At 42.8% G+C, this 27796-nt stretch overlaps 1 protein-coding gene across 1 annotated transcript in view; it reads left to right on the top strand.

The window, feature by feature from the left end:
• The window catches only part of gpc6a (glypican 6a), a 441936-nt gene that overhangs the window by 404523 nt on the left and 9617 nt on the right, over positions 1 to 27796 (top strand). Inside the window, exons 8-9 of the mRNA XM_071331027.1 lie at positions 18527 to 18657; positions 23967 to 24142. Coding sequence (XP_071187128.1) covers positions 18527 to 18657; positions 23967 to 24142 — 307 coding nt within the window. The remainder of the gene's footprint in view (positions 1 to 18526; positions 18658 to 23966; positions 24143 to 27796) is intronic.

Raw genomic sequence — 27796 nt, 5'->3', positions numbered from 1 at the left:
CAAATGATGCTGTGGTCTGATGCTGTGGGTTCTGTTGTGGTCTGATGCTGTGGTCTGATGCTGTGGTCTGATGCTGTGGTCTGATGCTGTGGTCTGATGCTGTGGTCTGATGCTGTGGTCTGATGCTGTGGTCTGATGCTGTGGTCTGATGCTGTGGTCTGATGCTGTGGTCTGATGCTGTGGTCTGATGTTGTGGTCTGATGCTGTGGTCTGATGCTGTGGTCTGATGCTGTGGTCTGATGCTGTGGTCTGATGCTGTGGTCTGATGCTGTGGTCTGATGCTGTGGTCTGATGCTGTGGTCTGATGCTGTGGTCTGATGTTGTGGTCTGATGCTGTGGTCTGATGCTGTGGTCTGATGCTGTGGTCTGATGTTGTGGTCTGATGCTGTGGTCTGATGCTGTGGTCTGATGATGTGGTCTGATGATGTGGTCTGATGCTGTGGTCTGATGTTGTGGTCTGATGTTGTGGTCTGATGTTGGCAGTCGGCGTTCTAATTCATCCCAAATGTGTTCGATGGGGTTGAGGTCAGGGCTCTGTGCAGGCCAGTCAAGTTCTTCCATACAGATCTCAACAAAACATTTCTGTGTGGACCTCGCTTTGTGCACAGGGGTATTGTTATGCTGAAACAGGAAAGGGCCTTCCCCGAACTGTTGCCACAAAGTTGGAAGCACAGAATCGTCTAGAACGTCATTGTATGCTGTAGCGTTAAGGGGCCTAGACCATTATTCCTCCTCCACCAAACTTTACAGTTGGCACTATGCATTCAGGCTGGTAGCGTTCTCCTGGCATCCGCCTAACCCAGATTCGTCCATCAGACTGCCAGATGGTGAAGTGTGATTCACCACTCCAGAGAACGCGTTTCCACTGCTCCAGAGTCCAATGGTCGGCGAGCTTTACACCACTCCAGCCGACGCTTGGCATTGCGCATGGTGATCTTAGGCTTGTGTGCAGCTGCTCGGCCACGGAAACCCCTTTCATGAAGCTCCCGACGAACAGTTTTTGTGCTGACGTTGCTTCCAGAGGCAGTTTGGAACTCAGCGGTCCTGTTCTGTGAGTTTGTGTGGCCTACCACTTCGGGGCTGAGCCGTTGTTGCTCCTATACGTTTCCACTACACAATAAACAGCACTTACAGTTGACCGGGGGCAGCTCTAGCAAGGTAGAAATTTGCCACCTTTCCAAAATTTAACTTGTTTGGAAAGGTGGCATCCTATGATTGAATAATATAGGTTTGAAAACGGATATTAAAATGCACATGAAATTATCATCCAGATTCATATCTAAAGACTGGAGCACTTAAGTTACCATGAAGGAAAACTACCAGGATTTATCAACAGCACATAGTCCATTAGTACCAGCCAGGGATACACACTGGAGGAGGAGAGGAGGGGGAGAGGAGGAGAGAAGAGGAGGGGGAGAGGAGGAGAGGAGAGGAGGGGGAGAAGAGGAGGAGAGGAGAGGAGGGGGAGAGGAGGAAGATAGGGGGAATTGAGCTGATAGACTTGTTGGCACTGTGACCATGAAACTGCATGCTCCCCTCAGGCAGACTACACTGTGAGTCATTATTAACATCTGCTGTCTCTCACTTTCTCTCTCTCTCTCTCTCTCTCTCTCTATCTGTCTCTCTCTCTCTCTCTCTCTCTCTTTCTCTGCTCTCTCTCTCTCTGCGGTCTCTCACTTCTCTCTCTCTGCTGTCTCTCTCTCTCTCTCTCTCTCTCTCTCTCTCTCTCTCTCTCTCTCTTTCTCTGCTCTCTCTCCCTCCCTCCCTCTCTCTCTGCTCTCTGCTCTCGCTATCTGCTGTCTCTCTCTCTGTCTCTGTCTCTCTCTCTCTCTCTCTCTCTCTCTCTCTCTCTCTCTCTCTCTCTCTCTCTCTCTCTCTCTCTCTCTCTCTCTCTCCCTCACTCTCTCTCTATCTGCTCTCCCTCTCTCTCTCTCTCTCTCTCTCTCTCTCTCCCTCACTCTCTCTGCTGTCTCTCCCTCCCTCTATCTGCTCTCTCTCTCTCTCTCTCTCTCTCTCCCTATCTGCTCTCTCTCTATCTTTCTCTCCCTCCCTCTCTCTCTGCGGTCTCTGACTTCTCTCTCTCTGCTGTCTCTCTCTCTCTACAATCTCTCTACAATCTCTCCACTATAACCATCCCTCTTACTCTGCTACAGTTGGGTGGATTATATAGATAAAATAACCCCTCAGTAGTAACCACTGTTTGGGTGAATGAGGTTAACTGATGTACAGCACCAAACTTCCTCAGGGCTGTGAATGAGGTTAACACCTCCCTGACCAAGGCCCTTTCCCCCCGATTGATCAGATTGATCAGATTGGCCGGGCGCCCAGCTCTAGGAAGAGTCTTGGTGGTTCCAAACTTCTTCCATTTAAGAATGATGGAGACCACTGTGTTCTTGGGGACCTTCAGTGCTGCAGACATTTTTTTTGGTACCCTTCCCCAGATCTGTGCCTCGACACAATCCTGTCTCAGAGCTCTACGGACAATTCCTTCATCTTCATGGCTTGGTTTTTGCTCTGACATGCACTGTCAACTGTACTTTCTGTTTAGGGCCAGATAGGGTTCCAGTTTGTCTCTCTCCCTGTTTCCCTGTTTCCCTCTCTCTCTAGCTCTTTCTCTCTGTCTCTCTCTCTCTCTCCCCCCATCTCGCTCTTTCTATCTCTCTCTCCCTGTTTCCCGCTCTCTCTAGCTCTCTTTCCATGTCTCTCTCTCTCTCTAGACATTTATGTTGTCTGTCACTGTGAGGTTATATAGCTCAGGGCTGTCTGCCTTCATGTTAACACAGTGAGTTGCCTTCTTACAGGAGTATAGAGGTAGATCTATGTGCTAGTGTTAAATACAGTCCTACAGTAGTATAGAGGTAGATCTATGTGATATATAGGTAGATCTATGTGATATAGAGGCAGATCTATGTGATATAGAGGCAGATCTATGTGATATAGAGGTAGATCTATGTGATAGTGTTAAATACAGTCCTACATTAGTATAGAGGTAGATCTATGTGATATGGAGGCAGATCTATGTGATATGGAGGCAGATCTATGTGATATAGAGGCAGATCTATGTGATAGTGTTAAATACAGTCCTACAGTAGTATAGAGGTAGATCTATGTGATATAGAGGTAGATCTATGTGATATAGAGGTATATCTATGTGATATAGAGGTAGATCTATGTGATATAGATGTAGGTAATAGGGATGTATTCTAATCTGTAGAGAAATATAATGGGGATGTATTATAATCTGGAGAGAAACATAATGGGGATGTATTATAATCTGGAGGGAAACATAATGGGGATGTATTATAATCTGGAGAGAAACATAATGGGGATGTATTATAATCTGGAGGGAAACATAATGAGGATGTATTATAATCTGGAGGGAAACATAATGGGGATGTATTATAATCTGGAGGGAAACATAATGGGGATGTATTATAATCTGGAGGGAAACATAATGGGGATGTATTATAATCTGGAGAGAAACATAATGGGGATGTATTATAATCTGGAGGGAAACAATGGGGATGTATTATAATCTGGAGGGAAACATAATGGGGATGTATTATAATCTGGAGGGAAACATAATGGGGATGTATTATAATCTGGAGGGAAACATAATGGGGATGTATTATAATCTGGAGGGAAACATAATGGGGATGTATTATGATCTGGAGAGAAACATAATGGGGATGTATTATAATCTGGAGAGAAACATAATGGGGATGTATTATAATCTGGAGGGAAACATAATGGGGATGTATTATAATCTGGAGAGAAACATAATGGGGATGTATTATAATCTGGAGAGAAACATAATGGGGATGTATTATAATCTGGAGGGAAACATAATGGGGATGTATTATAATCTGGAGAGAAACATAATGGGGATGTATTATAATCTGGAGAGAAACATAATGGGGATGTATTATAATCTGGAGGGAAACATAATGGGGATGTATTATAATCTGGAGAGAAACATAATGGGGATGTATTATAATCTGGAGGGAAACATAATGGGGATGTATTATAATCTGGAGAGAAACATAATGGGGATGTATTATAATCTGGAGAGAAACATAATGGGGATGTATTATAATCTGGAGGGAAACATAATGGGGATGTATTATAATCTGGAGAGAAACATAATGGGGATGTATTATAATCTGGAGGGAAACATAATGGGGATGTATTATAATCTGGAGAGAAACATAATGGGGATGTATTATAATCTGGAGAGAAACATAATGGGGATGTATTATAATCTGGAGGGAAACATAATGGGGATGTATTATAATCTGGAGAGAAACATAATGGGGATGTATTATAATCTGGAGAGAAACATAATGGGGATGTATTATAATCTGGAGAGAAACATAATGGGGATGTATTATAATCTGGAGGGAAACATAATGGGGATGTATTATAATCTGGAGAGAAACATAATGGGGATGTATTATAATCTGGAGGGAAACATAATGGGGATGTATTCTAATCTGTAGAGAAACATAATGGGGATGTATTATAATCTGGAGAGAAACATAATGGGGATGTATTATAATCTGGAGGGAAACATAATGGGGATGTATTCTAATCTGTAGAGAAACATAATGGGGATGTATTCTAATCTGTAGAGAAACATAATGGGGATGTATTATAATCTGGAGGGAAACATAATGGGGATGTATTATAATCTGGAGGGAAACATAATGGGGATGTATTATAATCTGGAGAGAAACATAATGGGGATGTATTATAATCTGGAGGGAAACATAATGGGGATGTATTATAATCTGGAGGGAAACATAATGGGGATGTATTATAATCTATAGAGAAACATAATGGGGATGTATTATAATCTGGAGGGAAACATAATGGGGATGTATTCTAATCTGGAGGGAAACATAATGGGGATGTATTCTAATCTGTAGAGAAACATAATGGGGATGTATTATAATCTGGAGGGAAACATAATGGGGATGTATTATAATCTGGAGAGAAACATAATGGGGATGTATTATAATCTGGAGGGAAACATAATGGGGATGTATTATAATCTGGAGGGAAACATAATGGGGATGTATTATAATCTATAGAGAAACATAATGGGGATGTATTCTAATCTGGAGGGAAACATAATGGGGATGTATTATAATCTGGAGGGAAACATAATGGGCATGTATTATAATCTGGAGAGAAACATAATGGGGATGTATTATAATCTGGAGAGAAACATAATGGGGATGTATTATAATCTGGAGGGAAACATAATGGGGATGTATTATAATCTGGAGAGAAACATAATGGGGATGTATTATAATCTGGAGAGAAACATAATGGGGATGTATTATAATCTGGAGGGAAACATAATGGGGATGTATTATAATCTGGAGAGAAACATAATGGGGATGTATTATAATCTGGAGAGAAACATAATGGGGATGTATTATAATCTGGAGGGAAACATAATGGGGATGTATTATAATCTGGAGAGAAACATAATGGGGATGTATTATAATCTGGAGGGAAACATAATGGGGATGTATTATAATCTGGAGAGAAACATAATGGGGATGTATTATAATCTGGAGAGAAACATAATGGGGATGTATTATAATCTGGAGAGAAACATAATGGGGATGTATTATAATCTGGAGGGAAACATAATGGGGATGTATTATAATCTGGAGAGAAACATAATGGGGATGTATTATAATCTGGAGAGAAACATAATGGGGATGTATTATAATCTGGAGGGAAACATAATGGGGATGTATTATAATCTGGAGAGAAACATAATGGGGATGTATTATAATCTGGAGAGAAACATAATGGGGATGTATTATAATCTGGAGAGAAACATAATGGGGATGTATTATAATCTGGAGGGAAACATAATGGGGATGTATTATAATCTGGAGAGAAACATAATGGGGATGTATTATAATCTGAAGGGAAACATAATGGGGATGTATTCTAATCTGTAGAGAAACATAATGGGGATGTATTATAATCTGGAGAGAAACATAATGGGGATGTATTATAATCTGGAGGGAAACATAATGAGGATGTATTCTAATCTGTAGAGAAACATAATGGGGATGTATTATAATCTGGAGGGAAACATAATGGGGATGTATTATAATCTGGAGGGAAACATAATGGGGATGTATTATAATCTGGAGGGAAACATAATGGGGATGTATTAGAATCTGGAGGGAAACATAATGGGGATGTATTATAATCTGTAGAGAAACATAATGGGGATGTATTATAATCTGGAGAGAAACATAATGGGGATGTATTATAATCTGGAGGGAAACATAATGGGGATGTATTATAATCTGGAGAGAAACATAACGGGGATGTATTATAATCTATAGAGAAACATAATGGGGATGTATTCTAATCTGGAGGGAAACATAATGGGGATGTATTATAATCTGGAGGGAAACATAATGGGGATGTATTCTAATCTGTAGAGAAACATAATGGGGATGTATTATAATCTGGAGAGAAACATAATGGGGATGTATTATAATCTGGAGGGAAACATAATGGGGATGTATTCTAATCTGTAGAGAAACATAATGGGGATGTATTCTAATCTGTAGAGAAACATAATGGGGATGTATTATAATCTGGAGGGAAACATAATGGGGATGTATTATAATCTGGAGGGAAACATAATGGGGATGTATTATAATCTGGAGAGAAACATAATGGGGATGTATTATAATCTGGAGGGAAACATAATGGGGATGTATTATAATCTGGAGGGAAACATAATGGGGATGTATTATAATCTATAGAGAAACATAATGGGGATGTATTATAATCTGGAGGGAAACATAATGGGGATGTATTCTAATCTGGAGGGAAACATAATGGGGATGTATTCTAATCTGTAGAGAAACATAATGGGGATGTATTATAATCTGGAGGGAAACATAATGGGGATGTATTATAATCTGGAGAGAAACATAATGGGGATGTATTATAATCTGGAGGGAAACATAATGGGGATGTATTATAATCTGGAGGGAAACATAATGGGGATGTATTATAATCTATAGAGAAACATAATGGGGATGTATTCTAATCTGGAGGGAAACATAATGGGGATGTATTATAATCTGGAGGGAAACATAATGGGCATGTATTATAATCTGGAGAGAAACATAATGGGGATGTATTATAATCTGGAGAGAAACATAATGGGGATGTATTATAATCTGGAGGGAAACATAATGGGGATGTATTATAATCTGGAGAGAAACATAATGGGGATGTATTATAATCTGGAGAGAAACATAATGGGGATGTATTATAATCTGGAGGGAAACATAATGGGGATGTATTATAATCTGGAGAGAAACATAATGGGGATGTATTATAATCTGGAGAGAAACATAATGGGGATGTATTATAATCTGGAGGGAAACATAATGGGGATGTATTATAATCTGGAGAGAAACATAATGGGGATGTATTATAATCTGGAGGGAAACATAATGGGGATGTATTATAATCTGGAGAGAAACATAATGGGGATGTATTATAATCTGGAGAGAAACATAATGGGGATGTATTATAATCTGGAGAGAAACATAATGGGGATGTATTATAATCTGGAGGGAAACATAATGGGGATGTATTATAATCTGGAGAGAAACATAATGGGGATGTATTATAATCTGGAGAGAAACATAATGGGGATGTATTATAATCTGGAGGGAAACATAATGGGGATGTATTATAATCTGGAGAGAAACATAATGGGGATGTATTATAATCTGGAGAGAAACATAATGGGGATGTATTATAATCTGGAGAGAAACATAATGGGGATGTATTATAATCTGGAGGGAAACATAATGGGGATGTATTATAATCTGGAGAGAAACATAATGGGGATGTATTATAATCTGAAGGGAAACATAATGGGGATGTATTCTAATCTGTAGAGAAACATAATGGGGATGTATTATAATCTGGAGAGAAACATAATGGGGATGTATTATAATCTGGAGGGAAACATAATGAGGATGTATTCTAATCTGTAGAGAAACATAATGGGGATGTATTATAATCTGGAGGGAAACATAATGGGGATGTATTATAATCTGGAGGGAAACATAATGGGGATGTATTATAATCTGGAGGGAAACATAATGGGGATGTATTAGAATCTGGAGGGAAACATAATGGGGATGTATTATAATCTGTAGAGAAACATAATGGGGATGTATTATAATCTGGAGAGAAACATAATGGGGATGTATTATAATCTGGAGGGAAACATAATGGGGATGTATTATAATCTGGAGAGAAACATAACGGGGATGTATTATAATCTATAGAGAAACATAATGGGGATGTATTCTAATCTGGAGGGAAACATAATGGGGATGTATTATAATCTGTAGAGAAACATAATGGGGATGTATTCTAATCTGGAGAGAAACATAATGGGGATGTATTATAATCTGGAGGGAAACATAATGGGGATGTATTATAATCTATAGGGAAACATAATGGGGATGTATTATAATCTATAGAGAAACATAATGGGGATGTATTATAATCTGGAGGGAAACATAATGGGGATGTATTATAATCTGGGGGGAAACATAATGAGGATGTATTATAATCTGGAGGGAAACATAATGGGGATGTATTATAATCTATAGAGAAACATAATGGGGATGTATTATAATCTGGAGAGAAACATAATGGGGATGTATTATAATCTGGAGAGAAACATAATGAGGATGTATTATAATCTGGAGAGAAACATAATGGGGATGTATTCTAATCTGGAGGGAAACATAATGGGGATGTATTATAATCTGGAGGGAAACATAATGGGGATGTATTATAATCTATAGAGAAACATAATGGGGATGTATTATAATCTGGAGGGAAACATAATGGGGATGTATTCTAATCTGGAGGGAAACATAATGGGGATGTATTATAATCTGGAGGGAAACATAATGGGGATGTATTATAATCTGGAGGGAAACATAATGGGGATGTATTATAATCTGGAGAGAAACATAATGGGGATGTATTATAATCTGGAGAGAAACATAATGGGGATGTATTATAATCTATAGAGAAACATAATGGGGATGTATTCTAATCTGGAGGGAAACATAATGGGGATGTATTATAATCTGGAGGGAAACATAATGGGGATGTATTATAATCTGGACGGAAACATAATGGGGATGTATTATAATCTGTAGAGAAACATAATGGGGATGTATTATAATCTGGAGGGAAACATAATGGGGATGTATTATAATCTGTAGAGAAACATAATGGGGATGTATTATAATCTGGAGGGAAACATAATGGGGATGTATTATAATCTGTAGAGAAACATAATGGGGATGTATTATAATCTGTAGAGAAACATAATGGGGATGTATTATAATCTATAGAGAAACATAATGGGGATGTATTCTAATCTGGAGGGAAACATAATGGGGATGTATTATAATCTGGAGAGAAACATAATGGGGATGTATTATAATCTGGAGGGAAACATAATGGGGATGTATTATAATCTGTAGAGAAACATAATGGGGATGTATTATAATCTGGAGGGAAACATAATGGGGATGTATTCTAATCTGGAGGGAAACATAATGGGGATGTATTATAATCTGTGGAGAAACATAATGGGGATGTATTATAATCTATAGAGAAACATAATGGGGATGTATTATAATCTGGAGGGAAACATAATGGGGATGTATTCTAATCTGGAGGGAAACATAATGGGGATGTATTATAATCTGTGGAGAAACATAATGGGGATGTATTATAATCTGGAGGGAAACATAATGGGGATGTATTCTAATCTGGAGGGAAACATAATGGGGATGTATTCTAATCTGGAGGGAAACATAATGAGGATGTATTATAATCTGGAGGGAAACATAATGGGGATGTATTATAATCTGGAGAGAAACATAATGGGGATGTATTATAATCTGGAGAGAAACATAATGGGGATATATTATAATCTATAGAGAAACATAATGGGGATGTATTATAATCTGGAGGGAAACATAATGGGGATGTATTATAATCTGGAGGGAAACATAATGGGGATGTATTATAATCTGGAGAGAAACATAATGGGGATGTATTATAATCTGGAGAGAAACATAATGGGGATGTATTCTAATCTGGGGAGAAACATAATGGGGATGTATTATAATCTATAGAGAAACATAATGGGGATGTATTATAATCTGGAGGGAAACATAATGGGGATGTATTATAATCTGGAGGGAAACATAATGGGGATGTATTATAATCTGGAGAGAAACATAATGGGGATGTATTATAATCTATAGAGAAACATAATGGGGATGTATTATAATCTGGAGGGAAACATAATGGGGATGTATTATAATCTGGAGGGAAACATAATGGGGATGTATTATAATCTGGAGGGAAACATAATGGGGATGTATTATAATCTATAGAGAAACATAATGGGGATGTATTATAATCTGGAGAGAAACATAATGGGGATGTATTATAATCTGGAGGGAAACATAATGGGGATGTATTATAATCTGGAGAGAAACATAATGGGGATGTATTATAATCTATAGAGAAACATAATGGGGATGTATTATAATCTGGAGGGAAACATAATGGGGATGTATTATAATCTGGAGGGAAACATAATGGGGATGTATTATAATCTATAGAGAAACATAATGGGGATGTATTCTAATCTGGAGGGAAACATAATGGGGATGTATTATAATCTGGAGGGAAACATAATGGGGATGTATTATAATCTGGAGGGAAACATAATGGGGATGTATTATAATCTGGAGGGAAACATAATGGGGATGTATTATAATCTATAGAGAAACATAATGGGGATGTATTCTAATCTGGAGGGAAACATAATGGGGATGTATTATAATCTATAGAGAAACATAATGGGGATGTATTATAATCTGGAGGGAAACATAATGGGGATGTATTATAATCTGGAGAGAAACATAATGGGGATGTATTCTAATCTGGAGGGAAACATAATGGGGATGTATTATAATCTATAGAGAAACATAATGGGGATGTATTATAATCTGGAGGGAAACATAATGGGGATGTATTATAATCTGGAGGGAAACATAATGGGGATGTATTATAATCTGGAGGGAAACATAATGGGGATGTATTATAATCTATAGAGAAACATAATGGGGATGTATTCTAATCTGGAGGGAAACATAATGGGGATGTATTATAATCTATAGAGAAACATAATGGGGATGTATTATAATCTGGAGGGAAACATAATGGGGATGTATTATAATCTGGAGGGAAACATAATGGGGATGTATTATAATCTGGAGGGAAACATAATGGGGATGTATTATAATCTGGAGGGAAACATAATGGGGATGTATTATAATCTGTAGAGAAACATAATGGGGATGTATTATAATCTGGAGAGAAACATAATGGGGATGTATTATAATCTGGAGGGAAACATAATGGGGATGTATTATAATCTGGAGGGAAACATAATGGGGATGTATTATAATCTGGAGGGAAACATAATGGGGATGTATTATAATCTGGAGGGAAACATAATGGGGATGTATTATAATCTGGAGGGAAACATAATGGGGATGTATTATAATCTGGAGGGAAACATAATGGGGATGTATTATAATCTGGAGGGAAACATAATGGGGATGTATTATAATCTGGAGGGAAACATAATGGGGATGTATTATAATCTGGAGAGAAACATAATGGGGATGTATTATAATCTGTAGAGAAACATAATGGGGATGTATTATAATCTGTAGAGAAACATAATGGGGATGTATTATAATCTGGAGGGAAACATAATGGGGATGTATTATAATCTGGAGGGAAACATAATGAGGATGTATTATAATCTGGAGAGAAACATAATGGGGATGTATTCTAATCTGGAGGGAAACATAATGGGGATGTATTATAATCTGGAGGGAAACATAATGGGGATGTATTATAATCTGGAGGGAAACATAATGGGGATGTATTATAATCTGGAGGGAAACATAATGGGGATGTATTATAATCTGGAGGGAAACATAATGGGGATGTATTATAATCTGGAGGGAAACATAATGAGGATGTATTCTAATCTGGAGGGAAACATAATGGGGATGTATTATAATCTGGAGGGAAACATAATGAGGATGTATTCTAATCTGGAGGGAAACATAATGGGGATGTATTATAATCTATAGAGAAACATAATGGGGATGTATTATAATCTGGAGAGAAACATAATGGGGATGTATTATAATCTGGAGAGAAACATAATGGGGATGTATTATAATCTGGAGGGAAACATAATGGGGATGTATTATAATCTGGAGGGAAACATAATGGGGATGTATTATAATCTGGAGGGAAACATAATGGGGATGTATTATAATCTGGAGAGAAACATAATGGGGATGTATTATAATCTGGAGAGAAACATAATGGGGATGTATTATAATCTGTAGAGAAACATAATGGGGATGTATTATAATCTGGAGGGAAACATAATGGGGATGTATTATAATCTGGAGGGAAACATAATGGGGATGTATTATAATCTGGAGGGAAACATAATGGGGATGTATTATAATCTGGAGGGAAACATAATGGGGATGTATTATAATCTGGAGGGAAACATAATGGGGATGTATTATAATCTGGAGGGAAACATAATGGGGATGTATTATAATCTGGAGGGAAACATAATGGGGATGTATTATAATCTGGAGGGAAACATAATGGGGATGTATTATAATCTGGAGAGAAACATAATGGGGATGTATTATAATCTGGAGAGAAACATAATGGGGATGTATTATAATCTGTAGAGAAACATAATGGGGATGTATTATAATCTGGAGGGAAACATAATGGGGATGTATTATAATCTGGAGGGAAACATAATGAGGATGTATTATAATCTGGAGAGAAACATAATGGGGATGTATTATAATCTGTAGAGAAACATAATGGGGATGTATTATAATCTGGAGGGAAACATAATGGGGATGTATTATAATCTGGAGGGAAACATAATGGGGATGTATTATAATCTGGAGGGAAACATAATGGGGATGTATTATAATCTGGAGGGAAACATAATGGGGATGTATTATAATCTGGAGGGAAACATAATGGGGATGTATTATAATCTGGAGGGAAACATAATGGGGATGTATTATAATCTGGAGGGAAACATAATGGGGATGTATTATAATCTGGAGGGAAACATAATGGGGATGTATTATAATCTGGAGGGAAACATAATGGGGATGTATTATAATCTGGAGGGAAACATAATGGGGATGTATTATAATCTGGAGGGAAACATAATGGGGATGTATTATAATCTGGAGAGAAACATAATGGGGATGTATTATAATCTGGAGGGAAACATAATGGGGATGTATTATAATCTGGAGAGAAACATAATGGGGATGTATTATAATCTGGAGGGAAACATAATGGGGATGTATTATAATCTGGAGGGAAACATAATGGGGATGTATTATAATCTGTTTTCCTGTGCTTTCATTTGCATGGTGAGAATGTTGTGGTAATAGTAGATACAATTTAAATCTAACATTTTCTAAATGTTCTTGAAATGTTCATGTGGACGTCCAAGACAAGGTTAAATGTATATTTTGCGTGAATATTAATGGAATATTATGTTGAACAAAAAGAATATGCTCTGAACGTCAGAAAACTGGATTTATTACATTCTTACAACGTTAAGGGAATGTCCGATGAAACCTAATTTAAACATTGTATTCATGTCATCACAACTGAGTATATATATTGTTGGGGGAACCGGTCTACACCGTTCCCACAACCTAATTACATGTGTTCCAAATGGTACTATTCCCTATATAGGGCACTACGTTTGACCAGAGCCCTATGGGGAATAGGGTGCCACTATACTGTATAGGGAATAGGGTGTCACTATACTGTATAGGGAATAGGGTGTCACTATACTGTATAGGGAATAGGGTGTCACTATACTGTATAGGGTGTCACTATACTGTATAGGGAATAGAGTGTCACTTTACTGTATAGGGTATATGGTGCCACTATACTGTATAGGGTATAGGGTGTGACTGGTGCATCAGTGCCATCCAGCTAGATGATGAAGAGTTATTTTGGTGTGTTTGTTGCTCATGGGGATTTGTGAAACGTAGTGATGTGGCGCGATCTACAGCTGGGGCTGACAATAATGGAACACAGTGGTGTCATTTACAGTATTAAATACAGCGGACAGATACCACAGGCTGACTGTAATCTGACTGTAATCAGAACAATACCCAGGCAGAGCTCAGCTGATAAGCATCAATCTGTTAGTCTTCTGTGGCGCGTCGCGTTACGTGTCCGTGTTGAACCAGTGAGGAAGTAAAGCGATGCAACAGGCCGTAATCTGGCGTCAGATCTCCTCAGGGACACATCAGAACGTAGTCGTCACCCAGAGCTGATAAACTAATGTCTTCTGTTGCCAAATTACGTTGACTATAAGTAAGGAAATAAAATGAAGAACCACCTTTCATTGCAGATAAAGTTCTTTGTTTAAATGTTTACGATTCCTCTGTGTGGATTTTCCTGCGTGTATTTCAGATCATCTCTACTGTACTAGTTTGTGTTTGGTGTAGTTGGTGTCCTCCATGCTCATTCTGCTCATCCTTTTGATTCCTTCAGTTGAGACCAATCAAATCAGATTACCTCGCAACGATTACGTCTTTATTCCCTTCATTTGAGGAAGACGACTGATTAAATATTTTATTATTTAAAAATGAGTTTTTATGTAAAAAAAAAAGTTTTAAATACCTATGACATTACACATTGACAGAATCCATTTGAAACTTTAAAAAACATTTGTTTAAATATTTTTTTAGTCAACCTATATTTAACAAATAAAGGTTGAACAAATTCATATTTACAATGACGGCCAACCCCCGGCTAAACCCAGACGATGCTGGGCCAATTGTGCACCACCCTATGGGACTCCCAATGTGATTCAGCCTCGATTCGAACCAGGGACTGTAATGTCACCTCTTGCACTGAGATGCAGTGCCTTAGCCAGCTGCGCCACTCAGGAGCCCTGTGTCACCTACAGTAAAATGTGTGTATGACTTAATTCAAGGATTTCATGGATAGGAGTGGTAAAAAGGTGCTTGCGCGTTGATCAGCACACCAAAGACGGCATTAACGATACGTCGTAAGATAAAGACGGCGTTAACGATACGTCAGAAGATAAAGACGGCATTAACGATACGTCGTAAGATATAGACGGCGTTAACGATACGTCGTAAGATATAGACGGCATTAACGATACGTCGTAAGATATAGACGGCATTAACGATACGTCAGAAGATATAGACGGCATTAACGATACGTCAGAAGATAAAGACGGCATTAACGATACGTCGTAAGATATAGACGGCATTAACGATACGTCGTAAGATAAAGACGGCATTAACGATACGTCAGAAGATATAGACGGCATTAACGATACGTCATAAGATAAAGAGGGCATTAACGATACGTCGTAAGATAAAGACGGCATTAACGATACGTCATAAGATAAAGAGGGCATTAACGATACGTCGTAAGATATAGACGGCATTAACGATACGTCAGAAGATAAAGACGGCATTAACGATACGTCGTAAGATAAAGACGGCATTAACGATACGTCGTAAGATAAAGACGGCATTAACGATACGTCAGAAGATAAAGAGGGCATTAACGATACGTCATAAGATAAAGACAGCATTAACGATACGTCGTAAGATAAAGACGGCATTAACGATACGTCAGAAGATAAAGACGGCATTAACGATACGTCATAAGATAAAGACAGCATTAACGATACGTCGTAAGATAAAGACGGCATTAACGATACGTCGTAAGATAAAGACGGCATTAACGATACGTCAGAAGATAAAGACAGCATTAACGATACGTCATAAGATTAAGACGGCATTAACGATACGTCGTAAGATAAAGACGGCATTAACGATACGTCGTAAGATAAAGACGGCATTAACGATACGTCGTAAGATAAAGACGGCATTAACGATACGTCGTAAGATAAAGACGGCATTAACCTTTTGTCAATATAGGGGGTGCTGTTTCAACTTTGTCATTTATCGTTCCCAAATTAAACTGCCTCGTACTCAATTCTTGCTCGTACAATATGCATATTATTATTACTATTGGATATAAAACACTCTCTAGTTTCTAAAACCGTTTGAATTATTTCTCTGAGTGAAACAGAACACGTTTGGCAGCGAAATTCCTGACAGGTACTGCAAAATCTGAAAATGTAGACTCTGTTCTAGGATCAGTTTAAAACTCTGTATGTATCCTATGGGTCGACATAGCGCCTTCCCCTGGATGTCAGTAACCAATGAGAATTGGAATGGAGTTTCTAGGCAGATCTGAGACCATATAAAAGCCCATGGAATGGGGGGGTGCACTCTTTTCAACCTTCGTCATGGCGCAAAGCAGGACCTCAGCATGGCGTTCTGAAAAGCTCAAGTTATCGGCCTTAGATATATCCTGCTCTGATTTAATTCGATATAGGTGTTAGAAACATCACAACGAAGTTATTTTAAACCGAGTTATATCAGTTTATGTGAGTATATTGCGATTTTCGGAATTTCCTTTGTATTGCGTTTTGAGGATTTGGGCATGTCTGCGCCACATAGCTAATGTTAGCTGCTAGTTCCAAAGTTGAAGAGGACGTTCTACAACCGAGCAACGATTATTTTGGACAAAGGACAACTTGCCCAAGATTCTGATGGAAGCTCATCCAAAAGTAAGAGCTATTTATGATGTTAATTCGTATTTCTGTGGAAAAATGTAAAATGATTTGTCCGCCATTAATTTCGGCACTGGTCTGGCTGTAACGCACACTGTATGTCTAGTAACGTTAATTTTAAAAATCTAACACAGCGGTTGCATTAATAACTAATGCATCTTTCATTTGCTGTCCAACCTGTATTTTTTAGTCAAGTTTACGATTAGTTATCGATTAGATTAGGTGCCTCTCCAAGATGGCGCCGGCCAGAATGCCTGAAATGTTGCTACTGATCACATTGTATAACCACGATTTGTGCTGCTAAATATGCACATTTTCGAACAAAACCTATATGCATTGTGTAATATGATGTTACAGGACTGTCATCTGATGAAGTTTATCAAGGTTAGTCAAAAATTATATATCTTTTGCTGGATTGTTACGATCGCTAACCTTTGCTGCTGGTAAATTGCTTGTGTTTCTGGCTATTGTGGTAAGCTAATATAATGCTATATTGTGTTTTCGCTGTAAAACACTTAAAAAATCTGAAATATTGGCTGGATTCACAAGATGTTGGTCTTTCATTTGCTGTACGCTGTGTATTTTTCAGAAATGTTTTATGATGAGTATTTAGGTATTTGACGTTGGTCTCTGTAATTATTTTGGCTGCATCGACGCTATTTCAGATTGCAGCTGCAATGTAGAACTGTGATTTATACCTGAAATATGCACATTTTTCGAACAAAACATATGCTATACAATAAATATGTTATCAGACTGTCATCTGATGAAGTTTTTTCTTGGTTAGTGACTATTTATATCTTTATTTGGTCGAATTTGTGAACGCTACCTATGCAGTAAGAAAATGGTGGAGAGAAAAAAGTTGAGTCTTTTGCTATCGTGGTTAGCTAATAGAAATACATATTGTGTCTTCCCTGTAAAACATTTAAAAAATCAGAAATGATGGCTGGATTCACAAGATCTGTATCTTTCATCTGGTGTCTTGGACTTGTGATTTCATGATATTTAGATGCTAGTATTTACTTGTGACGCTATGCTAGGCTATGCTAGTCAGCTTTTTTTACTTATGGGGGTGCTCCCGGATCCGGGATGAGTAGCAAGTAGAAGTTAACGATACATCGTAAGATAAAGACGGTATTAACGATACGTCGTAAGATAAAGACGGCACTTCTAAAAGACGAATTTCACACCATAGCCTGCTGAATTTGAAAGATAACTTTTCTTTAATTTTGACTTTGTCACAAATTCAAATGTGGCACTGACTCGCCCCTTTGGATGTATGTTTCAGCACTGTCTCAATGAAGAGTTAGGCATTCGACATGCGCAGTTACAAGCCTGCTAGAGTTAGCGACAGGCGGAAGAGCAATATCCACCGTCTTAGTACGGATGAAGCCTGAGCTGGAATGTGAAGCTAACTAAAACTGGCTAGCTTTAGAAAACCCTCAATAGATCTTGCTTCAGTCGTAGTACACCCTTCTGGTTGGAGGATTCTGGGATTTCCTGATTAATTCCTCCTGATTCCCGGAATATTTACACAGTGATTTCTGTAAAACGTGGATTTGGGGGGGGAAGTGAGCAGAATGTTTGAACCGTATTCCATGTTATTCTCTCCCTCCTCTCCTGCAGGTGCTAGACATTAAGAAGAAGCTGAACCAGTCCAAAAGGTTCTGGTCCAACCTGCCAGATGAGATCTGTATAAAAGACAAGTTGACCGAGTCAGATGAAGAGCAGTGCTGGAACAGTCACGCCAAGGCCAGGTGAGAGGTGTTCAGATCACACACCTGTAGAACTACACTAACTAGTCCTACAACTAGTCTGATGAGGTCTGAACAGTGCTGGAGACCCTCAGGTCCTCCAATAGGACTAAACTAACTAGTCATACAACTAGTCTGATGAGGTCTGAACAGTGCTGGAGACCCTCAGGTCCTCCAATAGGACTAAACTAACTAGTCATACAACTAGTCTGATGAGGTCAGAACTGTGCTGGAGACCCTCAGGTCATCCAATATGACTAAACTAACTAGTCCTACAACTAGTCTGATGAGGTCTGAACAGTGCTGGAGACCCTCAGGTCCTCCAATAGGACTAAACTAACTAGTCCTACAACTAGTCTGATGAGGTCTGAACAGTGCTGGAGACCCTCAGGTCCTCCAATAGGACTAAACTAACTAGTCCTACAACTAGTCTGATGAGGTCTGAACTGTGCTGGAGACCCTCAGGTCCTCCAATAGGACTAAACTAACTAGTCCTACAACTAGTCTGATGAGGTCTGAACAGTGCTGGAGATCCTCAGGTCCTCCAATAGGACTAAACTAACTAGTCCTACAACTAGTCTGATGAGGTCAGAACTGTGCTGGAGACCCTCAGGTCCTCCAATAGGACTAAACTAACTAGTCCTACAACTAGTCTGATGAGGTCTGAACAGTGCTGGAGATCCTCAGGTCCTCCAATAGGACTAAACTAACTAGTCCTACAACTAGTCTGATGAGGTCTGAACAGTGCTGGAGACCCTCAGGTCATCCAATAGGACTAAACTAACTAGTCCTACAACTAGTCAGCTGATTCTGAACTGTGCTACTATGAGTGCATGGTACAGGGCAAGAGACAACCAGTACTACAGCGATGCCAAATCTCTGCCACTTTAAGGATATGGTGAGATGTTCTCATCTGTTACTGTATAATAACGTGTTTATAAATGGTTGGAATGAAAGCCAGAACAACCCCCCCATCCCCCCTCCCAGCTAGTCCAGGAATGTTTGGCCTCACACTTCACAGTCCCTGGTCACCACAGCACAGCTCCGTGGACATCTGCCTCATTTCTCTAACACTGAAAACTGAGCCAGAGAGAGTCTGTCTGTCTGTCTGTCTGTCTGTCTGTCTGTCTGTCTGTCTGTCTGTCTGTCTGTCTGTCTGTCTGTCTGTCTGCCTGTCTGCCTGCCTGTCTGCCTGTCTGTCTGTCTGTCTGTCTGTCTGTCTGTCTGGCAGAAAACCACCTCAGCCTGCCGGCCCACCCCTATCTACCCCTCTGTTCCTCTACCCCTCCATCCCTCTGTTCCTCTACCCCTCCATCCCTCTGTTCCTCTACCCCTCCATCCCTCTGTTCCTCTACCCCTCCATCCCTCTGTTCCTCTACCCCTCCATCCCTCTGTCCCTCTACCCCTCCATCCCTCTGTTCCTCTACCCCTCCATCCCTCTGTTCCTCTACCCCTCCATCCCTCTGTTCCTCTACCCCTCCATCCCTCTGTTCCTCTACCCCTCCATCCCTCCGTTCCTCTACCCCTCCATCCCTCTGTTCCTCTACCCCTCCATCCCTCTGTTCCTCTACCCCTCCATCCCTCCATTCCTCTGTTCCTCTACCCCTCCATTCCTCTGTACCTCTGTTCCTCTACCCCTCCATCCCTCTGTTCCTCTACCCCTCCACCCCTCTGTCCCTCTACCCCTCCATCCCTCTGTTCCTCTACCCCTCCATCCCTCTGTTCCTCTACCCCTCCATCCCTCCGTTCCTCTACCCCTCCATCCCTCTGTTCCTCTACCCCTCCATCCCTCCATTCCTCTGTTCCTCTACCCCTCCATTCCTCTGTTCCTCTGTTCCTCTACCCCTCCATCCCTCTGTTCCTCTACCCCTCCATCCCTCTGTTCCTCTACCCCTCCATCCCTCTGTTCCTCTACCCCTCCATCCCTCTGTTCCTCTACCCCTCCATCCCTCCGTTCCTCTACCCCTCCATCCCTCTGTTCCTCTACCCCTCCATCCCTCTGTTCCTCTACCCCTCCATCCCTCCATTCCTCTGTTCCTCTACCCCTCCATCCCTCCGTAATCCTCTGTTCCTCTACCCATCCATCCCTCCATCCCTCTGTTCCTCTACCCCTCCATTCCTCTGTTCCTCTGTTCCTCTACCCCTCCATCCCTCTGTTCCTCTACCCCTCCATCCCTCTGTTCCTCTACCCCTCCATCCCTCTGTTCCTCTACCCCTCCATCCATCTGTTCCTCTACCCCTCCATCCCTCCGTATTCCTCTATTCCTCTACCCCTCCATCCCTCTGTTCCTCTACCCCTCAATCCCTCTGTTCCTCTACCCCTCAATCCCTCTGTTCCTCTACCCCTCCATCCCTCTGTTCCTCTACCCCTCCATCCCTCTGTTCCTCTACCCCTCCATCCCTCTGTTCCTCTACCCCTCCATCCCTCTGTTCCTCTACCCCTCCATTCCTCTGTTCCTCTACCCCTCCAGCCCTCTATTCCTCTACCCCTCCATCCCTCTGTTCCTCTACCCCTCCATCCCTCTGTTCCTCTACCCCTCCATCCCTCTGTTCCTCTACCCCTCCATCCCTCTGTTCCTCTACCCCTCCATCCCTCCGTATTCCTCCATGCCCTACCCCTCCCAGAGTCATAAATACAGCAGATGGTGTCATAAAGGATCAATTAATTTCCCTGTTTGTGCCAGTTCCTCCCCCCACCCTTCCTCCCTCCAAACCACCCTGGCAAGGTAAGTGGAGCTTGGATGGTCCCTACGCCAGCTTCTGGATGAATGAAACTTTGATGGTTATCAGACAGCCAGGCAGGCCAGGGCCCAGATCTCAGGAGGAACTCAGGGAAGTAGACAGCCAGGCAGGCCAGGGCCCAGATCTCTGGAGGAACTCAGGGAAGCAGACAGCCAGGCAGGCCAGGGCCCAGATCTCAGGAGGAACTCAGGGAAGCAGACAGAGGATCCGGTTCCTGTTGGAACAGACATAAGGCAGCCTTCCTGCTGAATCTAACCTGACAGACACACTGGAGAGGACTGGATCAGGGAGAGAGGACCCGGCAGAACTATAGAGGACTGGATCAGGGAGAGAGGACCCAGCAGAACTGGAGAGGGCTGGATCAGGGAGAGAGGACCCAGCAGAACTGTAGAGAACTGGATCAGGGAGAGAGGACCCAGCAGAACTGTAGAGGACTGGATCAGGGGGAGAGGACCCAGTAGAACTGTAGAGGACTGGATCAGGCAGAGAGGACCCAGCAGAACTGGAGAGGACTGGATCAGGGAGAGAGGACCCAGCAGAACTGTAGAGGACTGGATCAGGGAGAGAGGACCCAGCAGAACTGTAGAGGACTGGATCAGGGAGAGAGGACCCAGCAGAACTGGATCAGGGAGAGAGGACCCAGCAGAACTGTAGAGGACTGGATCAGGGAGAGAGGACCCAGCAGAACTGTAGAGGACTGGATCAGGGAGAGAGGACCCAGCAGAACTGTAGAGGACTGGATCAGGGAGAGAGGACCCAGCAGAACTGTAGAGGACTGGATCAGGGAGAGAGGACCCAGCAGAACTGTAGAGGACTGGATCAGGGAGAGAGGACCCAGCAGAACTGTAGAGGACTGGACCAGGGAGAGAGGACCCAGCAGACAGTAGTTGGAGACAGGAGGAGGGGGTAGGGAGTGGGGACTCATTCCAGCTGTAGCAGGGAGAGTGTAGAATGCAGGGGGGGCGTGTGGACCAGCATTAATAGTCCTGTCTGGTTTGATTATATAGCCCAGCTTTACGACCTCTTCAGGACCACTGACAGCTGCTCTCTGAGTGATGGAGAACCTCTTCAGGACCACTGACAGCTGCTCTCTGGGTGATGGAGAACCTCTTCCTCTATAGGACCACTGACAGCTGTTCTCTGAGTGATGGAGAACCTCTTCCTCTATAGGACCACTGACAGCTGTTCTCTGAGTGATGGAGAACCTCTTCCTCTATAGGACCACTGACAGCTGTTCTCTGAGTGATGGAGATCCTCTTCCTCTATAGGACCACTGACAGCTGTTCTCTGAGTGATGGAGAACCTCTTCCTCTATAGGACCACTGACAGCTGTTCTCTGAGTGATGGAGATCCTCTTCCTCTATAGGACCACTGACAGCTGCTCTCTGAGTGATGGAGAACCTCTTCCTCTATAGGACCACTGACAGCTGTTCTCTGAGTGATGGAGAACCTCTATAGGACCACTGACAGCTGTTCTCTGAGTGATGGAGAACCTCTATAGGACCACTGACAGCTGTTCTCTGAGTGATGGAGATCCTCTTCCTCTATAGGACCACTGACAGCTGTTCTCTGAGTGATGGAGAACCTCTTCCTCTATAGGACCACTGACAGCTGTTCTCTGAGTGATGGAGAACCTCTTCCTCTATAGGACCACTGACAGCTGTTCTCTGAGTGATGGAGATCCTCTTCCTCTATAGGACCACTGACAGCTGCTCTCTGAGTGATGGAGAACCTCTTCCTCTATAGGACCACTGACAGCTGTTCTCTGAGTGATGGAGAACCTCTTCCTCTATAGGACCACTGACAGCTGTTCTCTGAGTGATGGAGAACCTCTTCCTCTATAGGACCACTGACAGCTGTTCTCTGAGTGATGGAGAACCTCTTCCTCTATAGGACCACTGACAGCTGTTCTCTGAGTGATGGAGAACCTCTTCCTCTATAGGACCACTGACAGGTCCTCTCTGAGTGATGGAGAACCTCTTCCTCTATAGGACCACTGACAGCTGTTCTCTGAGTGATGGAGAACCTCTTCCTCTATAGGACCACTGACAGCTGTTCTCTGAGTGATGGAGATCCTCTTCCTCTATAGGACCACTGACAGCTGCTCTCTGAGTGATGGAGAACCTCTTCCTCTATAGGACCACTGACAGCTGTTCTCTGAGTGATGGAGAACCTCTTCCTCTATAGGACCACTGACAGCTGTTCTCTGAGTGATGGAGAACCTCTTCCTCTATAGGACCACTGACAGCTGTTCTCTGAGTGATGGAGATCCTCTTCCTCTATAGGACCACTGACAGCTGTTCTCTGAGTGATGGAGATCCTCTTCCTCTATAGGACCACTGACAGCTGTTCTCTGAGTGATGGAGAACCTCTATAGGACCACTGACAGCTGTTCTCTGAGTGACGGAGAACCTCTATAGGACCACTGACAGCTGTTCTCTGAGTGATGGAAAACGCTCGACACGTTCCAGATAATTGAATCATTTCCTGCTAAACGAAATGTGATTGTCATTTTAAATATGTCTTCCTCAGAGCTGTTTCTGAACTGGTGTTGTTGTCTATCCTCCCAGGTATTTCCCCGAGGTGGTAAAGGACGGCCTCACCAACCAGCTGAACAACCCAGAGGTGGCGGTGGACATCACTAGACCGGACACTCTGATTCGCCAACAGATCATGACGCTCAGAGTGATGACCAACAAGCTGAGAAACGCCTACAACGGCTACGACATCTTCTTCCAGGACTCCAGTAAGTCAGCCGCTCTGTGTTCCAAATGGTACCCTGTTCTCTCTGTAGTGCACTACCAGGGCACTGCTTCTACACCTGCATTACTAGCTGTTTGGGGTTTTAGGCTGGGTGTCTGTACAGCACTTCGAGATATTAGCTGATGTACGAAGGGCTATATAAAATAAAATTGATTGATTGATTGATAGGGAATAGGGCTCTGTTCTCTCTGTAGTGCACTACCAGGGCCCATAGGGAATAGGGCTCTGTTCTCTCTATAGGGCACTACCAGGGCCCATAGGGAATAGGGCTCTGTTCTCTCTGTAGTGCACTACCAGGGCCCATAGGGAATAGGGCTCTGTTCTCTCTGTAGTGCACTACCAGGGCCCATAGGGAATAGGGCTCTGTTCTCTCTGTAGTGCACTACCAGGGCCCATAGGGAATAGGGCTCTGTTCTCTCTGTAGTGCACTACCAGGGCCCATGGGGAATAGGGCTCTGTTCTCTCTGTAGTGCACTACCAGGGCCCATAGGGAATAGGGCTCTGTTCTCTCTGTAGTGCACTACCAGGGCCCATAGGGAATAGGGCTCTGTTCTCTCTGTAGTGCACTACCAGGGCCCATAGGGAATAGGGCTCTGTTCTCTCTGTAGTGCACTACCAGGGCCCAGAGGGAATAGGACTCTGTTCTCTCTGTAGTGCACTACCAGGGCCCATAGGGAATAGGACTCTGTTCTCTCTGTAGTGCACTACCAGGGCCCATAGGGAATAGGGCTCTGTTCTCTCTGTAGTGCACTACCAGGGCCCAGAGGGAATAGGACTCTGTTCTCTCTGTAGTGCACTACCAGGGCCCAGAGGGAATAGGACTCTGTTCTCTCTATAGTGCACTACCAGGGCCCATAGGGAATAGGGCTCTATAGTGCCCTACCTTGACCAGGGCCCATAGGGAATAGGGCTCTGTTCTCTCTATAGTGCACTACCAGGGCCCATAGGGAATAGGGCTCTGTTCTCTCTATAGTGCACTACCAGGGCCCATAGGGAATAGGGCTCTGTTCTCTCTATAGTGCACTACCAGGGCCCATAGGGAATAGGGCTCTGTTCTCTCTGTAGTGCACTACCAGGGCCCATAGGGAATAGGGCTCTATTCTCTCTGTAGTGCACTACCAGGGCCCATAGGGAATAGGGCTCTGTTCTCTCTATAGGGCACTACCAGGGCCCATAGGGAATAGGGCTCTATAGTGCACTACCTTGACCAGGGCCCATAGGGAATAGGGCTCTGTTCTCTCTATAGTGCACTACCTTGACTAGGAGCCATAGGGCATAGGGCTCTATTCTCTCTGTAGTGCACTACCAGGGCCCATAGGGAATAGGGCTCTGTTCTCTCTATAGTGCACTACCAGGGCCCATAGGGAATAGGGCTCTGTTCTCTCTGTAGTGCACTACCAGGGCCCATAGGGAATAGGGCTCTGTTCTCTCTATAGGGCACTACCAAGGCCCATAGGGAATAGGGCTCTGTTCTCTCTATAGTGCACTACCAGGGCCCATAGGGAATAGGGCTCTGTTCTCTCTATAGGGCACTACCAAGGCCCATAGGGAATAGGGCTCTGTTCTCTCTATAGAGCACTACCAGGGCCCATAGGGAATAGGGCTCTGTTCTCTCTGTAGTGCACTACCAGGGCCCATAGGGAATAGGGCTCTATTCTCTCTGTAGTGCACTACCAGGGCCCATAGGGAATAGGGCTCTGTTCTCTCTATAGGGCACTACCAGGGCCCATAGGGAATAGGGCTATATAGTGCCCTACCTTGACCAGGGCCCATAAGGAATAGGGCTCTGTTCTCTCTGTAGTGCACTACCAGGGCCCATAGGGAATAGGACTCTATAGTGCCCTACCTTGACCAGAGCCCATAGGGAATAGGGCTCTGTTCTCTCTGTAGTGCACTACCAGGGCCCATAGGGAATAGGGCTCTATAGTGCACTACCTTGACCAGGGCCCATAGGGAATAGGGCTCTATTCTCTCTATAGTGCACTACCTTGACCAGGGCCCATAGGGAATAGGGCTCTATTCTCTCTGTAGTGCACTACCAGGGCCCATAGGGAATAGGGCTCTGTTCTCTCTGCAGTGCACTACCAGGGCCCATAGGGAATAGGGCTCTGTTCTCTCTATAGTGCACTACCAGGGCCCATAGGGAATAGGGCTCTGTTCTCTCTATAGTGCACTACCAGGGCCCATAGGGAATAGGGCTCTGTTCTCTCTGTAGTGCACTACCAGGGCCCATAGGGAATAGGGCTCTATTCTCTCTGTAGTGCACTACCAGGGCCCATAGGGAATAGGGCTCTGTTCTCTCTGTAGTGCACTACCAGGGCCCATAGGGAATAGGGCTCTGTTCTCTCTATAGGGAACTACCAGGGCCCATAGGGAATAGGGCTCTATAGTGCACTACCTTGACTAGAGCCCATAGGGAATAGGGCTCTATTCTCTCTATAGTGCACTACCAGGGTCATAGGGAATAGGGCTCTATTCTCTCTGTAGTGCACTACCAGGGCCCATAGGGAATAGGGCTCTATAGTGCACTACCTTGACCAGGGCCCATAGGGAATAGGGCTCTGTTCTCTCTATAGTGCACTACCTTGACTAGGACCCATAGGGAATAGGGCTCTGTTCTCTCTATAGGGCACTACCAAGGCCCATAGGGAATAGGGCTCTGTTCTCTCTATAGTGCACTACCAGGGCCCATAGGGAATAGGGCTCTGTTCTCTCTGTAGTGCACTACCAGGGCCCATAGGGAATAGGGCTCTGTTCTCTCTATAGTGCACTACCAGGGCCCATAGGGAATAGGGCTCTGTTCTCTCTGTAGTGCACTACCAGGGCCCATAGGGAATAGGGCTCTGTTTTCTCTATAGTGCACTACCAGGGCCCATAGGGAATAGGGCTCTGTTCTCTCTGTAGTGCACTACCAGGGCCCATAGGGAATAGGGCTCTATTCTCTCTGTAGTGCACTACCAGGGCCCATAGGGAATAGGGCTCTGTTCTCTCTGTAGTGCACTACCAGGGCCCATAGGGAATAGGGCTCTGTTCTCTCTGTAGTGCACTACCAAGGCCCATAGGGAATAGGGCTCTATTCTCTCTGTAGTGCACTACCAGGGCCCATAGGGAATAGGGCTCTGTTCTCTCTATAGGGCACTACCAGGGCCCATAGGGAATAGGGCTATATTCTCTCTATAGTGCATTACCTTGACCAGGGCCCATAGGGAATAGGGCTCTATAGTGCACTACCTTGACCAGGGCCCATAGGGAATAGGGCTCTATAGTGCACTACCTTGACTAGGGCCCATAGGGAATAGGGCTCTATAGTGCCCTACCTTGACCAGAGCCCATAGGGAATAGGGCTCTATTCTCTCTATAGTGCACTACCTTGACTAGGGCCCATAGGGAATAGGGCTCTATTCTCTCTATAGTGCACTACCAGGGCCCTTAGGGAATAGGGCTCTATAGTGCACTACCAGGGCCCGTAGGGAATAGGGCTCTATTCTCTCTGTAGTGCACTACCTTGACTAGAGCCCATAGGGAATAGGGCTCTATTCTCTCTGTAGTGCACTACCAGGGCCCATAGGGAATAGGGCTCTATTCTCTCTATAGGGCACTACCAGGGCCCATAGGGAATAGGGCTCTATTCTCTCTA

The sequence above is a fragment of the Salvelinus alpinus genome, chromosome 10 (genome assembly GCF_045679555.1).
Source record: "Salvelinus alpinus chromosome 10, SLU_Salpinus.1, whole genome shotgun sequence".
Classification (NCBI taxonomy): Eukaryota; Metazoa; Chordata; class Actinopteri; order Salmoniformes; family Salmonidae; genus Salvelinus; species Salvelinus alpinus.
Note: the sequence above shows the minus strand (reverse complement) of the source record. Positions and strands in the feature narration are given on the sequence as shown.